The sequence below is a fragment of the Acomys russatus genome, chromosome 9 (genome assembly GCF_903995435.1).
Source record: "Acomys russatus chromosome 9, mAcoRus1.1, whole genome shotgun sequence".
Lineage (NCBI taxonomy): Eukaryota > Metazoa > Chordata > Mammalia > Rodentia > Muridae > Acomys > Acomys russatus.
In genome coordinates, this window is record NC_067145.1 from 63,381,760 (window position 1) to 63,393,854 (window position 12,095).

Genomic DNA, 12,095 nt, shown 5'->3' on the forward strand with positions numbered 1-12,095 from the left:
AGCAGTAATTGCAGAGACTCAACTGGTCAAAGTGATGAGAATAAAAGGCTGTCGCATGCTCAGCTCTAAATAAGACATTATGCTCTCCATGGCTAGGGAACATAGAAGAGGGGACAGAAAGAATGCCAAAGCCAGAGAAAAAGGTCACGAAGCCGCACCCATACCTGAGGATTGACAGTTAATGATTGCTGTCATGCCCCTGAAAACAACCCTAGTTAAACCTATTGGGTTACAAAACAGAAATGTCAGGAAGGTAGAGGAAAGGCATCTGCAGGATTGGGAGGCAGAGAGCAGAAGAATGGGAGGGGTGGGGTGAGGAAAATACACTATATGTGCATGTACGGAAAATACAAAAACCCATAATTAGCCTAGTTAGTATATGCTAATAAAAACATTAAAATGAAAATGTGGGGCTGGAGAGATGGCTCAGCGGCTAAGATCACTGACTACCCTTCCAGACACCCTGGGGTTCAATCATCAGTGCCCACACAGCCGTATCTTAGCCTCTGTAATCCCAGTGCCAGGGCATCCAACACCCTCTTCAGGCCTCCAAGGCCACTGAATATACATGGTGGGCAGGTACACATCCAGGCAAAACACCAAGACATTTTAAAAAATGAAAATATGTTTTAAAAAATCTTAGCATATTTATGTTCATGCAGCGTTTGCTCTTTGGTACAGAGTCCCACAGGGACAGCGACCCACTCACAAGTTTAGAGTTTAAATCTGACCAGTTTAAACCAACGATGGCAAAATTCATTCCCTTTTCTGGAACTGGGCAAGTCATGACCATGTAATTTGCCCCATGCAATATTTGGGCTAGAACATACTTGTTGTTCACGGGAACAACATACATGGTGCCACACAAGGAGAGTGCAGACAGGAAATGCAAGGTCAGCCACGCAGTGTGCTTGAGGTCAGTCTTGTCTCAAACAAAAAATGAAAAAAAAAACCCCAAAACTTCATGAATCTGACACCACATGCTATTAGATATGTGCACATAGAGCTGAAAATATAACTTGAAACAAAACAGTAGACGTTTAGTGAACAATTGATGTTTGCTGAGAAAATGAGAAAATATATATATATATATATATATATATATATATTCAAATTGAACATCACACAGAGGGATTGCATTGCAATACAGTGGGAAAAGTAAAATTACTGAAAATATAAAAAATATTAATTTGAGCCTAGAATGGTGACATGTGTGTGAAGTCCTAGCACTCGGAAAACCAAATCCAAGGCCAGCCCAGGCTACCTAGTGCGTATGAAGCCAATGTGGCCGACATACTGAGACACTGTCTCAAAAATAGGAATTAAACAGACAGAGAGGGGGGCTGGAGTGATGGCTTAGCACCTAAGGGCACCGGCTGCTTTTCCAAATGACCTGGCTCAGCATCTAAGCGCACAGGCTGCTCTTCCAGGGGACCTGGCTCCAACTCCTAGCCCCCACGTGGTACATCACAACTGTCTATACCTCCAGTTTCAGGGGATTCACCACCCTTTTGGCCGCTGTGGGTGCTGCACAGTGTACCTGTGCATGCAGGCAAGACACCCATAAATGTAAAGTAAAAATAATCTTAAAAAAATAAACAGATCCCCCAAAAAGATAAAAAGGGGTGTGTGGCTATAGCTCAGTTTTTAGGATCTTATATAACACGCAGGAATCCCTGAGCTCCACCCTCCACCCTGAATGGACCACACAAGTTGGATGCACCTGTAAACCTCACTCAGCACATGAGAAGTAGGGGCAAACACAAGCCAGAAAACGTTTGATAGCTGACCCTCTTTTGTTGGAGGTGCTCATTCGTAGCATTTGATAACTGATTTTCAAAATCTCCTATGCATTATATTTATATCTGTTCATTAATTCTTTATGGAAGTTTGGAGCAGAAGGGATGGAAAATTTACTCAAGTCTGGGTGATCCTGTTACATACATATTCAAGTGCCCCTCCCCCATCAGGGGACTTCACAACCAAACCAGAAGCAAGAACAAAGGATCAGTGTGTCTAGTTAGTTAGTTAGAAAGAAGGTCTTCACTACGTGGAAGAGGATAATCCTGACTTTCTAATCCTCCTGTCTACCTCCCGAGCGCTGAGATTACAGGGGCTCCCCATCATAACTGGTTTTACACAGTGCTGGGCACTAAGGCCAGGGCTCCATGCATGCTAGGCAGTCACTTAACCAACTGAACCACATACCCAGCCCACATAAAATCATCCCCAAGGCCAAGGAGTCATAACCCACATGGTGGAATGCGGCCATCGCTGTGTTCTGCAGTCAAACAATGACCATCCCAAGAAAGTGCAGCAGGAGGCAGGTGGAAAAGTTGTTGTCCAGGGCATCTGGTGGACGTTTGCACATGGCTATGGGAGGGCGTGGGATGGCGGTGTCTGATGGGTCTGGGTTGTTGATCCTGCCCAGGGTGTGCAGGAGGCATCAGCTTAGGGCTTGAGCCTGTGAAAGTTTTGTAGGGAAAGTGGAGTTAAGTTTGCAAGAATCACCGTGACCCTGGGTCACCAAGTTGGAAGATGAGATTTTTGGACTTGTGTGTGTGTGTGTGTGTGTGTGTGTGTGTGTGTGTGTGTGTGTGTGTGTGTAGATTAGTATCAAAGAACTTGCTTTAAAAAAAATCACAAGAAAATTTAAAGAAGATGATGATGGCAGCCTGTTTTGTTTTGAGGATCTTAATTTGCTTCTAGCCACAGTTCTAGAATCAAGCATCAGGGGAGCCCTTATTCTATGAAGCAGAATGAATGTTTCCAGAAGTTGAGATTTGGAGATAGACAAGAACCAAGTAAAGCAGAAACAAAAAAAGTGGGCCTATCTATTTTTAACTTTTCATGACATAGATTTTACACACACACACACACACACACACACACACACACACACACACACACACTGCGGTTTGTCTGGCTCTAAAACAGTAGAGACTCGTCTGCTTTCCAGTGAAAGAAGGTCCAGGTGTTGTAATAAAAAAATAAATCAAGCAACAGGCTGAAGGTAAGGAAAGGTCTCTTTTATGGAGAAATTCTAATTTGACCCATTGTGGTGGGAGGGATACCCTTTAGCTCAGGACTAGAGGGAGGTGTGCTTTAACTCTTTTCTGGAGTGTTCCCTGCATCCTCTGAAGTGTGCGGAGTCGCATCAGAATCCCAGAAGACCATGTGGAGAGCAGTGCCGGCATGAGTGAGAAAGCATCGTACACCAGGAACTGGGGAAAGTGTGTGGACATGCATGTCTCTAGTGAGCAGTGCAGTTGGCCGCCATAGTGTCTGCTCCAGGCATTTCTGCTCTGCCATCTCGCTTTTAAATTTACTTCCAATGTTATTTTTTCTATTTAAACTAATTATCATATCTGAGTTTAAAAAGCATTCCCTGATCACTGCTAACCAGCCTTTTGGTTTTGTTGTTTTGCTTTGAAAGACAATTTTAAATACTCTTCTTGGACAGTTCAGCAGTGACGTTTGCAGCTGTGTTTCGGTACATTGTGGATTCTTCCCTGTTTTCTCTTCCACCCCTAACACTAGATACAAGAGAAGAAAGGATGGAGGGAAAAGGAAAGAGATCCCAGAATGAAGTCAGGAAAGGGGCCAATGCTACCGTTAAGCTGGAGAGTCGAGTTCCTTGCGTCCTGCTCATTAGGAGAGTCGAGTTCCTTGCGTCCTGCTCATTAGGAGAGTCGAGTTCCTTGCGTCCTGCTCATTAGGAGAGTCGAGTTCCTTGCGTCCTGCTCATTAGGAGAGTCGAGTTCCTTGCGTCCTGCTCATTAGGAGAGTCGAGTTCCTTGCGTCCTGCTCATTAGGAGAGTCGAGTTCCTTGGGGCAAGTTTGATCTTTGCTATGAAGATAACTGATTTCTTCATGTTGTTTCTTCTTTGCACATGGCTACTTCACAAACCATGACCAACACCACCCACCCACCCACCAAGAACCCATCAACAGCCAACAACAACCTTCTTTGCTTCTCAGGGCTCTAGCATTTATATACCCTCTCAAAAGTCCCCAGAACCCCCAGCTTCACACAATTGCAGAAACTACCTGCAGCTGAAAAATTCACACCCTCCCAGAGCGTGAGGGAAATCATAGTCACAGCTGCTGTGGTCAGTCCAGAGAGGCCCCAAATTGGCACACCTGCGATTAAAATAACACATTCCCATAATATTTCTGTTTTGCAAAGGCACCAAAACTCAAAAATTGTCACTACAGAGCTCATTTAATCCTGAGATTTCACAAAAATATTGACTACACTGGAGTATTTAAATACATGGATTCCAGGAATAAATCTGCACACCTGTCATTATTATTCATTTTATGCTGATGCATGAGGCAGTCTCCGGTGAGATAAGGCAGGGATGTGGACTGTTTGTCACACAGCCAAGTTTGAGAACACCTACTTGTGTAACCACATATATAGGACAGCTGCCGGTGAGGCGACCCATCTCCATCCACGTCCAGGGTTCAGAGGCTGCGCAGGACGCGTCTTCAGAGGAGGCGAGAGCCTGTGGAGGTCTCGGAGACCTCAGAGGAGGTCTCTGCCTGCGCCTAACTTTGTAGCTGGTATTTCAGAGCTTTGTTATCAGTGCTGTATGTGTATCCCTGACCCAAGCGCTCTTGTCTCCTCGCCTCCGTAGCATCATGACCCAAGCGCTCTTGTCTCCTCGCCTCCGTAGCATCATGACCCAAGCGCTCTTGTCTCCTCGCCTCCGTAGCATCATGACCCAGGCGCTCTTGTCTCCTCGCCTCCGTAGCATCATGACCCAGGCGCTCTTGTCTCCTCGCCTCCGTAGCATCATGACCCAGGCGCTCTTGTCTCCTCGCCTCCGTAGCATCATGACCCAAGCGCTCTTGTCTCCTCGCCTCCGTAGCATCATGACCCAAGCGCTCTTGTCTCCTCGCCTCCGTAGCATCATGACCCAAGCGCTCTTGTCTCCTCGCCTCCGTAGCATCATGACCCAAGCGCTCTTGTCTCCTCGCCTCCGTAGCATCATGACCCAAGCGCTCTTGTCTCCTCGCCTCCGTAGCATCATGACCTAAGGAGTTGAGTTGCACTGGAGCTTGGTGGAATGCTTGTTTATTTTTGCAGTACTGGGGATTGGTCCCAGGGCCTTACTCTACCACTGAACGATATCCCCAGCCTTGGTATTCTCCACTTCTCCAGTTTTAAAAAAGTTTATTTCTCCTACGTAGTCCCTGACACTTCTGGTAATAAGGCAAGTATCATATGGAAGGTAATTAGTTGAAAGAAGACACAGACATGGTGCATCAATTGTTACCAAATACCAAATGGTCAGGCTAGATACATGCACATGACTAACATTAAATGAACAGATTATATTTAAGAACATAATGTATATACATATGTTTGTGCAATAACGATGTAACAGAAGAGGCTATGAAACTGAAAGAAAGCAAAGAAAGATATATGGGAGGGTGGGGAGTCAGGAAAGGAAGGAAAAATGTTATGTTTATTATAATATTTTAAAATGGCTAAAAAGGAAATATGTAACTTATTTTTTATTTTACAGGAGCCCACAGTTGAGAGACTTTGAATATTTAAGGAGACAGGAGTTTTGGAGACTTTGATATTTAAAAGAAAATTTAGAGTTTGAGAGGTATTTTGACTTTTTTAGAGAGAGTCAACTTTTAAAGTGCTTAAATTTTTAAAATGTTTTAAAATCTGTAATGCACTTTAAAGAGTGGTATTTATTTTAATGTGACACCTTGGGGACAAAGGAGAAAGAAAAGGTTCTAGGTCAACAGTGATGTGTGTGTCAAGTTGACAAGGAGCCAATTGTTCTGGTTGGTTTGTTTTGTCTACGTGACGCAAACTGGAGTCATTTTTTTTAAGAGTCTTTTTAGAACTTTTTATTGATTCTTTGTGAATTTCACACCATGCACCCAGTCTCACTCATTTCCACATTCCCTGGTACCCTTCCACCCTTGCAAATCCACCCCACAGAGAAAAAAACCTCTCGTTGTAAAAGCTGTGGGTCCTACAATATACTCTTTTGTCCACACTTCTTTGCTTACAAATGTTCATTGCAACGACTCACTGGTCTGGTACGAGGCCCCTGGCTTCCTCTGCTTATCAATACTAGATCCTCACTGGGACTCCTCTTGGATATCCTGTTGTTGCCCGGAGTCATGGAGATCCTGTAGGTTTGGATCTGTAGGGGACTGGCCCCTTCATGCACGCCAGCAGTTCATTAATAGGGTAGATGCTGGGGTGGGCCCTGGGTCTAGGACTGAGTGGTATCTGAGCTGGTCAGCCTGCCCACTCTCCCACTCTCAAGACCTTGGGGCAGCTCACCTGCAACACCCCCCACCCCTATATCCCTATCCCCCACCCCTCAACCAGGGCCAACTCTGTCCTGTTGCTCAGGGAAGGCTCCGAGTCCTCTCTCCTGAGTGTTGCAGCTGGTGAACAGGGCCGGTTCTCCCACTCTCATGCCCTAGGACCAGCTCTCCCAAGATGCCCAGATGAGGGGTGGGGCCAGTTCTGCACAGCCCTCAGCCATTAACATGTCCCTGGGTGGTAGCGAGACCAAGGATGTCCTCCTGGCCTTTGATGGCAACAGACCCACCCATGCTGCTGTGGGGCCACAGATCCAGATGTGGTGACATCACCAGCTACTCACATCAGGCTGGTCCTCACTACACTTAAGTCTCTAGTTCTGCCTCTTCTTTGCAGCCCACATCCTTCTGTTTATCTTTCTTTTCCATTTCTCCATCAATTACTTGCTTCTGTTGGTGGTACCCAGGGTCGCTGAGTGTCTAGAATCATCTCAGAAGTGACATCAGGAGTGCTACGCCTGCTTGCGCGTTATGGCTCTGGGCAGGGGTCATCTCTGAAGCATGGTCCGACGCCCCCGCAAAGTCTGCTTGGTGCCAGATTGATGGTCATCTCAGGCCAGCTCCCTGTCCGGGCCCCATGGTGCTGGTCTGATGGTCGCCTGAGAGGGTTCCTCTATCCTCCTGCAGGGACAAGTCACATGCTGGATTGGCAAAAGCAAGCAAATGAGCTTCCCGGAGGCAGCCCACTCCTCCTTGCATGGCTGACCAATGGGTGCATCACTGGTGTAGGCAAAGGACTTTGCCTTAGAACTGTTCGTTGTTGTTATACTGCCTGGGTCATATATCTGGCATGGCACAGACCCTCACTACCTATAGGATAATAATATTCCTCCATAGGTTCTACAGATGATTTTATAATTCCTAATTGATTCAAGTAACTTTAAGCCCTCCTGCAATACAGCAAAAACTGTTAGGAGCTCTATGAACCTCCACATGAATTACACCAAGAAGGAAAACAAGGTTGAAACAAATTAGTCATCTAGGAAATACATTCATTCTAGGTTTAGTCCAAGGTGTAAGACACGATAAAGAAGACCTATGAATATAGAACAAAAACCAAATGGTTATCTCTACAAGACAAGACAAACACCTTCTTAGAAAAACAACATAAAAAACTCCTGCTTCGAGCAGACAGATAGAAACCACTGCTTAAGCTTATTATCTAGTTAGATAGTAGGATCAATAGTCCTACCATAACTCCCTTTGTATGTAAAAATTGGACCTATTTTTGAATTAGGTAATTTTTTCCATACATAGAAAACCTTTGTATTATATTGCATAAAAGCCCAACACAGAATTAAACAGCTGTTGAAGCCATCTGCTTCACCCAAAAATGTGTCTGTCTACCTGTTTATGTCTAATTGCCTGTATATATTGTTGTAGGTATGTGTGTGTGTATATATATATATATTTTTTTTTTTAACGAATATGTGGTGAATGGTATCTTTGGGAGCTCCCTTGTTTTGTCTATTGATTGTACAAGTGCATGTATGAGTGAGGTTCGTAAAAATCTGCTTTCTTTGTCTGCCAAGTCCACCAGTCAGGAACTTTAAGAGTTAAAGTGTAAAAATCAAGGCTACCAGTCAAAAAGATGAAGAGTTAAATTATATGAACACTAGCCAATGGTACGACTCCCCTCGGTTCACCCTGTGTGCTGGAGCTGGCCTCCAGCAGTCTCCAGCTTGCTCCCGGTTCCTAGGAGCCCATCCCGGCCTGCCTCCTGCCAGACTGGTGGTCGCCTTAGGCTCACTTTTTCCAGGGAATGTTAGACTACTAATCATCCAGATGCCCAGAGGCCAGAACACTAAGCATAGACATGGCCTCTCTCCTCTCTGCCACCCACTGACGCACACAGCAGCCCCTTTTAAATGTCAAAGAAAATGCCTCCATGTGATTGGCTAATAGGCAAGTCTGTCCGATGTTTTCTTGATCACTGACTGACGGAAGTGGGAGGATTCAGCCCACTGTGATGGCACTAACCCGGGAAGGGTGATCCTGGGCTGTATAAGGAAAGCAGGCTGTGTGAAGCAGGAGGAGAAAGCCTGTAAGCAGTGCTCCTCCGTGACCTTGGCTTCAGTGCCTGCCGTCAGGGTCCTGCCTGTATTTCCTGCTCTGACTTTCCTCACTGATAGAGTACTGTAGGCTGCAATATTTCCACAACCGCACCGCCAGCCAGCTTCATTTCAGGAGACCGTTCTTTCCACACAGGGATTTAAACACCATTGAGGAATAAGACTTGTGAGCATGCTTTAGGTGGCCAGTGGGCCTCGCTGTCTTGAGAATTAAAACCACCATCCGTATCCACACAACCGCTGCACTTCAGTTTCTGTGCAGCTTCTGTCGCTGATACGGGAGGGGCTCACCTGCCTCGGTTCTCCTCTGTTCTTTGTTTATGGGGAAGAGTCCACGTGTGTTCACAGGCATGTTCCAGGCAAGCCAAACTCACCTCGATGAACTCCAGATGAAACGTCTGGAGAAGTGCATTGTCATTGACAAGGAGGATCAGATCATCGGAGCCGAAAGCAAGAAAAACTGCCACCTGATGGAAAACAGGTGTGAGCCAGAAGTGGGAGGGCACCTGCGTGCACACAGCCGGGCGCCACGGGAGGGCACGTGCACGCAGGCCGGGTGCCATCAGCCACTCTCTGAGCTAGGGAGTGCGGGGAGGAGGGTGAGGGTGTCAGCTGTGCGGCTGCTCTTGGTGCAGCCACCTTGAGCTGAGTGAGAAGGGAAGGCGATGAGGATGCAGAGACTCCACGCTGACCTCAGCGTGACCCTAACTCATGCCCACTCGCCTCACAGGCCTGTTACACCGAGGCTTCAGTGTTGTCCTCTTCAACACAAAAAACCAGCTCTTGGTCCAGCAGAGAGCAGATACCAAGTACACTTTTCCCGGTGAGCCACCCAGCTCTCTCTCTCCAACCGAAGTTCCAAGGACAATACATAACAAGCATTCTGCAACTGGGATCGAGTTGGGGAATTTCATAGTCAAATATTTATCTGGTAGGAGAACTGACACTGCTAAGTCCGAGCTGAGCCTACTTTAGACTCTAACTATGGTCGAGAAGGAAATCGCCCCTGTGTGGTAAAAGGGCAGCGTGGTGTTGTACCTTTTCCCCAGGGCATTTTACAGACTCCTGTTCTAGTCACCCTTTGTATAGGCCTGACAAGCTGAAGAGAAAGATGCTGTGGGGGTGAGGGCAGCGCTGAGACGTCTGCAGGCTGAACTGGGCATTCCCTGGGACCAGGTACCCACTCACTCCAACATGGGGCTCCATAAAATGTTTCCTGTGCTCAGGGATCTGTTTAGTAGTTACCATGTCACATGATGGTGCTGCCAGTGCCATCCGTCAAAAGGCTGATTTAGGAAGTGGCTGCTGGGCTAACATGGCTTCTGCTGTGTATAGAAACCAGCTTTCCTGTTGGAAGTGCCCAAGCCTGGTCCACAGGACAGGCTGTGAAACAAGTCACTGTCCTGGAGATCCAGTCTCTGTTTTTTGTTTTTGTTTTCCTCTTCCATTTTTTAATTTAATTTTTTTTTCCTTTGGTATTTTCAAAACAGGGTTTCTTTATGTAGCGCTGGCTCTCCTGGAACTCACTTTGTAGACCAGGCTGACCTCAAACTCAACATCTCCCTTTGGAGTGCTGGGGCTAAAGGCGTGTGCCACCACTACCCAGACTGAGTGTTTTTTAATTTCCATTCTCAAAAGAAAGTTTTCACATGCCTGTATGTCCTAATGCTCAGAGCTGTGTTCAGCCTCATGTCCTGTGTACATGTGGTCTTCCTTGTGAATGGAAAAATGGAAGCCTCGTGGCCAGGAATTGTGCCCTCTTCACTGTGAGCTACCTAAGGTCAAACTAAACTTAAGTGCTTAGGGGGCACTCTGTGAAAAGGAATGAACTGCTTTCTAAATTCTGTTTATCACCGAATTAATATCACTGCATCAACTTTGACACAGATTTCGATAAAGGACATAATCTTCATGACTCGAAAATACCACAAGTGCCAGTCAGACGCCGTCAGGGGAGACCATGAGATTGGCTATCTTCTGTTGGTGAGGAAAGACGTCATGCTGAACCCAGACACCAGGGAAGTGAGAGGCTACTGTTGCATGAGCCAGGACCACATGCAGGAGCTCCTGGACAGGGCGCCCGTGGGGAAGAGATCACCCGTGGCTCAGAACCCTCGCAGGAGGCTTCCTGATCCCTTGGCGGCCTTATTTAGAGGATGTGTCTTCGTTTGTGGAGCCTGACAAAATATACGGCCTCTGCAGGATATGGAAAAGTAATGTTCAAAGCAGGGATTGGGGTCAAGAGATGGTTTAGTAGTTAAGTCCAGGGTTCAACCCCTAGCACTCACATGGGGGCTCACATCTATTTGTAACTCCAGTTCGAGGGGAGCTCACGCTCTCTCCTGACCTCTACATGTACCTGGCATGCCATGTTAGGCAAGCACTCTACCAAGTGTCTGACAGAAGCACTCCGAGGGAAGGACTCACTTTGACTTCCATGTTCACCCCCCCTTCTCGGCTGCTGTTTGCTCTGGTCATCTTGGTGGGTACACAACAGTGTTCTCACATTGTTTGCATTTTTATTTCCTTAATGATTAGATGATACCGAAAACCTTTTTATGTGGAGAAATACACATTCAAGCACGTGCCAATGAGTTGGTCACTGTTGAATTTTATAAACTATCTATCATTCATATCCCTGTCACACGCCGTTTGCCAAGCTTTTCCCCGTTCTGCAGACTTTGATGCAGTCCTGTTTATCTACTTTCACCTTTGTTGTCTATACCTTTGGTGTCATATCCAAGATATTGTCAAATCCAATGTTATGGTGGTTTTACCATTTTCTTTAAATCACTATCGTTTGGGAGTCTTATATGTACTTAGATTTTTTAAAAGTGTACGCTGCTAATATGTTTCTAATGTGGTATAAGGCAGAATCTGACTTTTACCTATATATATATATATATAAACATTTCCCAAAGAGGCTGTTGGAGAAACTGTCCTTTCCCCACTGTTAGTTCTGGTACATTGTTTAGGGCAATTATTTCTGCATAGTCTACCTTGCTCCGTCAATCACAATGTCATTACTATTACTTTGTAGTATGCTTACAACCAGAATGAGTCCTCTAACATTTTTCTTATTTAGACTATTAAGAATCTCTCTGAGGGGTTGCTGTTGAGTCTCCACTATATTCCAGGTTCCCCTGCTAGTAACCAGCGTTGCTACAGGCCCTGGTCAGCAGAGATGACTCCGTGCCTACCCAGCAAACCAGCATCACAGCCGTTCTCTTTCTAACCCTGATGAGAGCAGAGTGCTAATACAGTTACGCTCAGGTCACAAACATTCTGTTCCTGAACAAGCTTAATTCTTTTGTTTAGGACAGCGCTGTTTTGAGATATCTTTAGAAAAACCAGTATTGAGCCGGGCGTGGTGGCACACGCCTTTAATCCCAGAACTTGGGAGGCAGAGGCAGGCGGGTTGCTGTGAGTTGAAGGCCAGCTTGGTCTACAAAGTGAGTCTAGGACAGCCAGGGCTACACAGAGAAATCCCATCTTGAAAAAGAAAAAAGAAAGGAAAAATCAAAAAACAAAACAAACCAGTATTATATATGTCAACAATCTGGTTTCATAATTTGTGTTGAATTTTCCTGACTTTTGTCAGCAGGAAATATGAACTACACTCTAGCTAAATCTTGTTTTTCTCATCCCTTTAATTTT

The 12,095-nt window shown here is 45.8% G+C and overlaps 1 protein-coding gene and 1 pseudogene across 1 annotated transcript; one reads left to right on the forward strand and one right to left on the reverse strand.

Annotated features, from left to right (window-relative positions):
* Positions 1-8,127: 8,127 nt before the first annotated feature.
* LOC127194110 (uncharacterized) lies at positions 8,128-8,276 on the reverse strand (annotated as a pseudogene).
* A 512-nt stretch (positions 8,277-8,788) lies between these two features.
* On the forward strand, positions 8,789-10,692 carry LOC127193658 (isopentenyl-diphosphate delta-isomerase 2-like). The gene is given in 6 exon segments (XM_051150882.1): positions 8,789-8,921; positions 9,169-9,261; positions 9,488-9,535; positions 9,538-9,614; positions 10,326-10,534; positions 10,536-10,692. Coding segments are annotated over 6 exon segments (717 nt in total).
* The last annotated feature ends 1,403 nt before the right edge of the window (positions 10,693-12,095 follow it).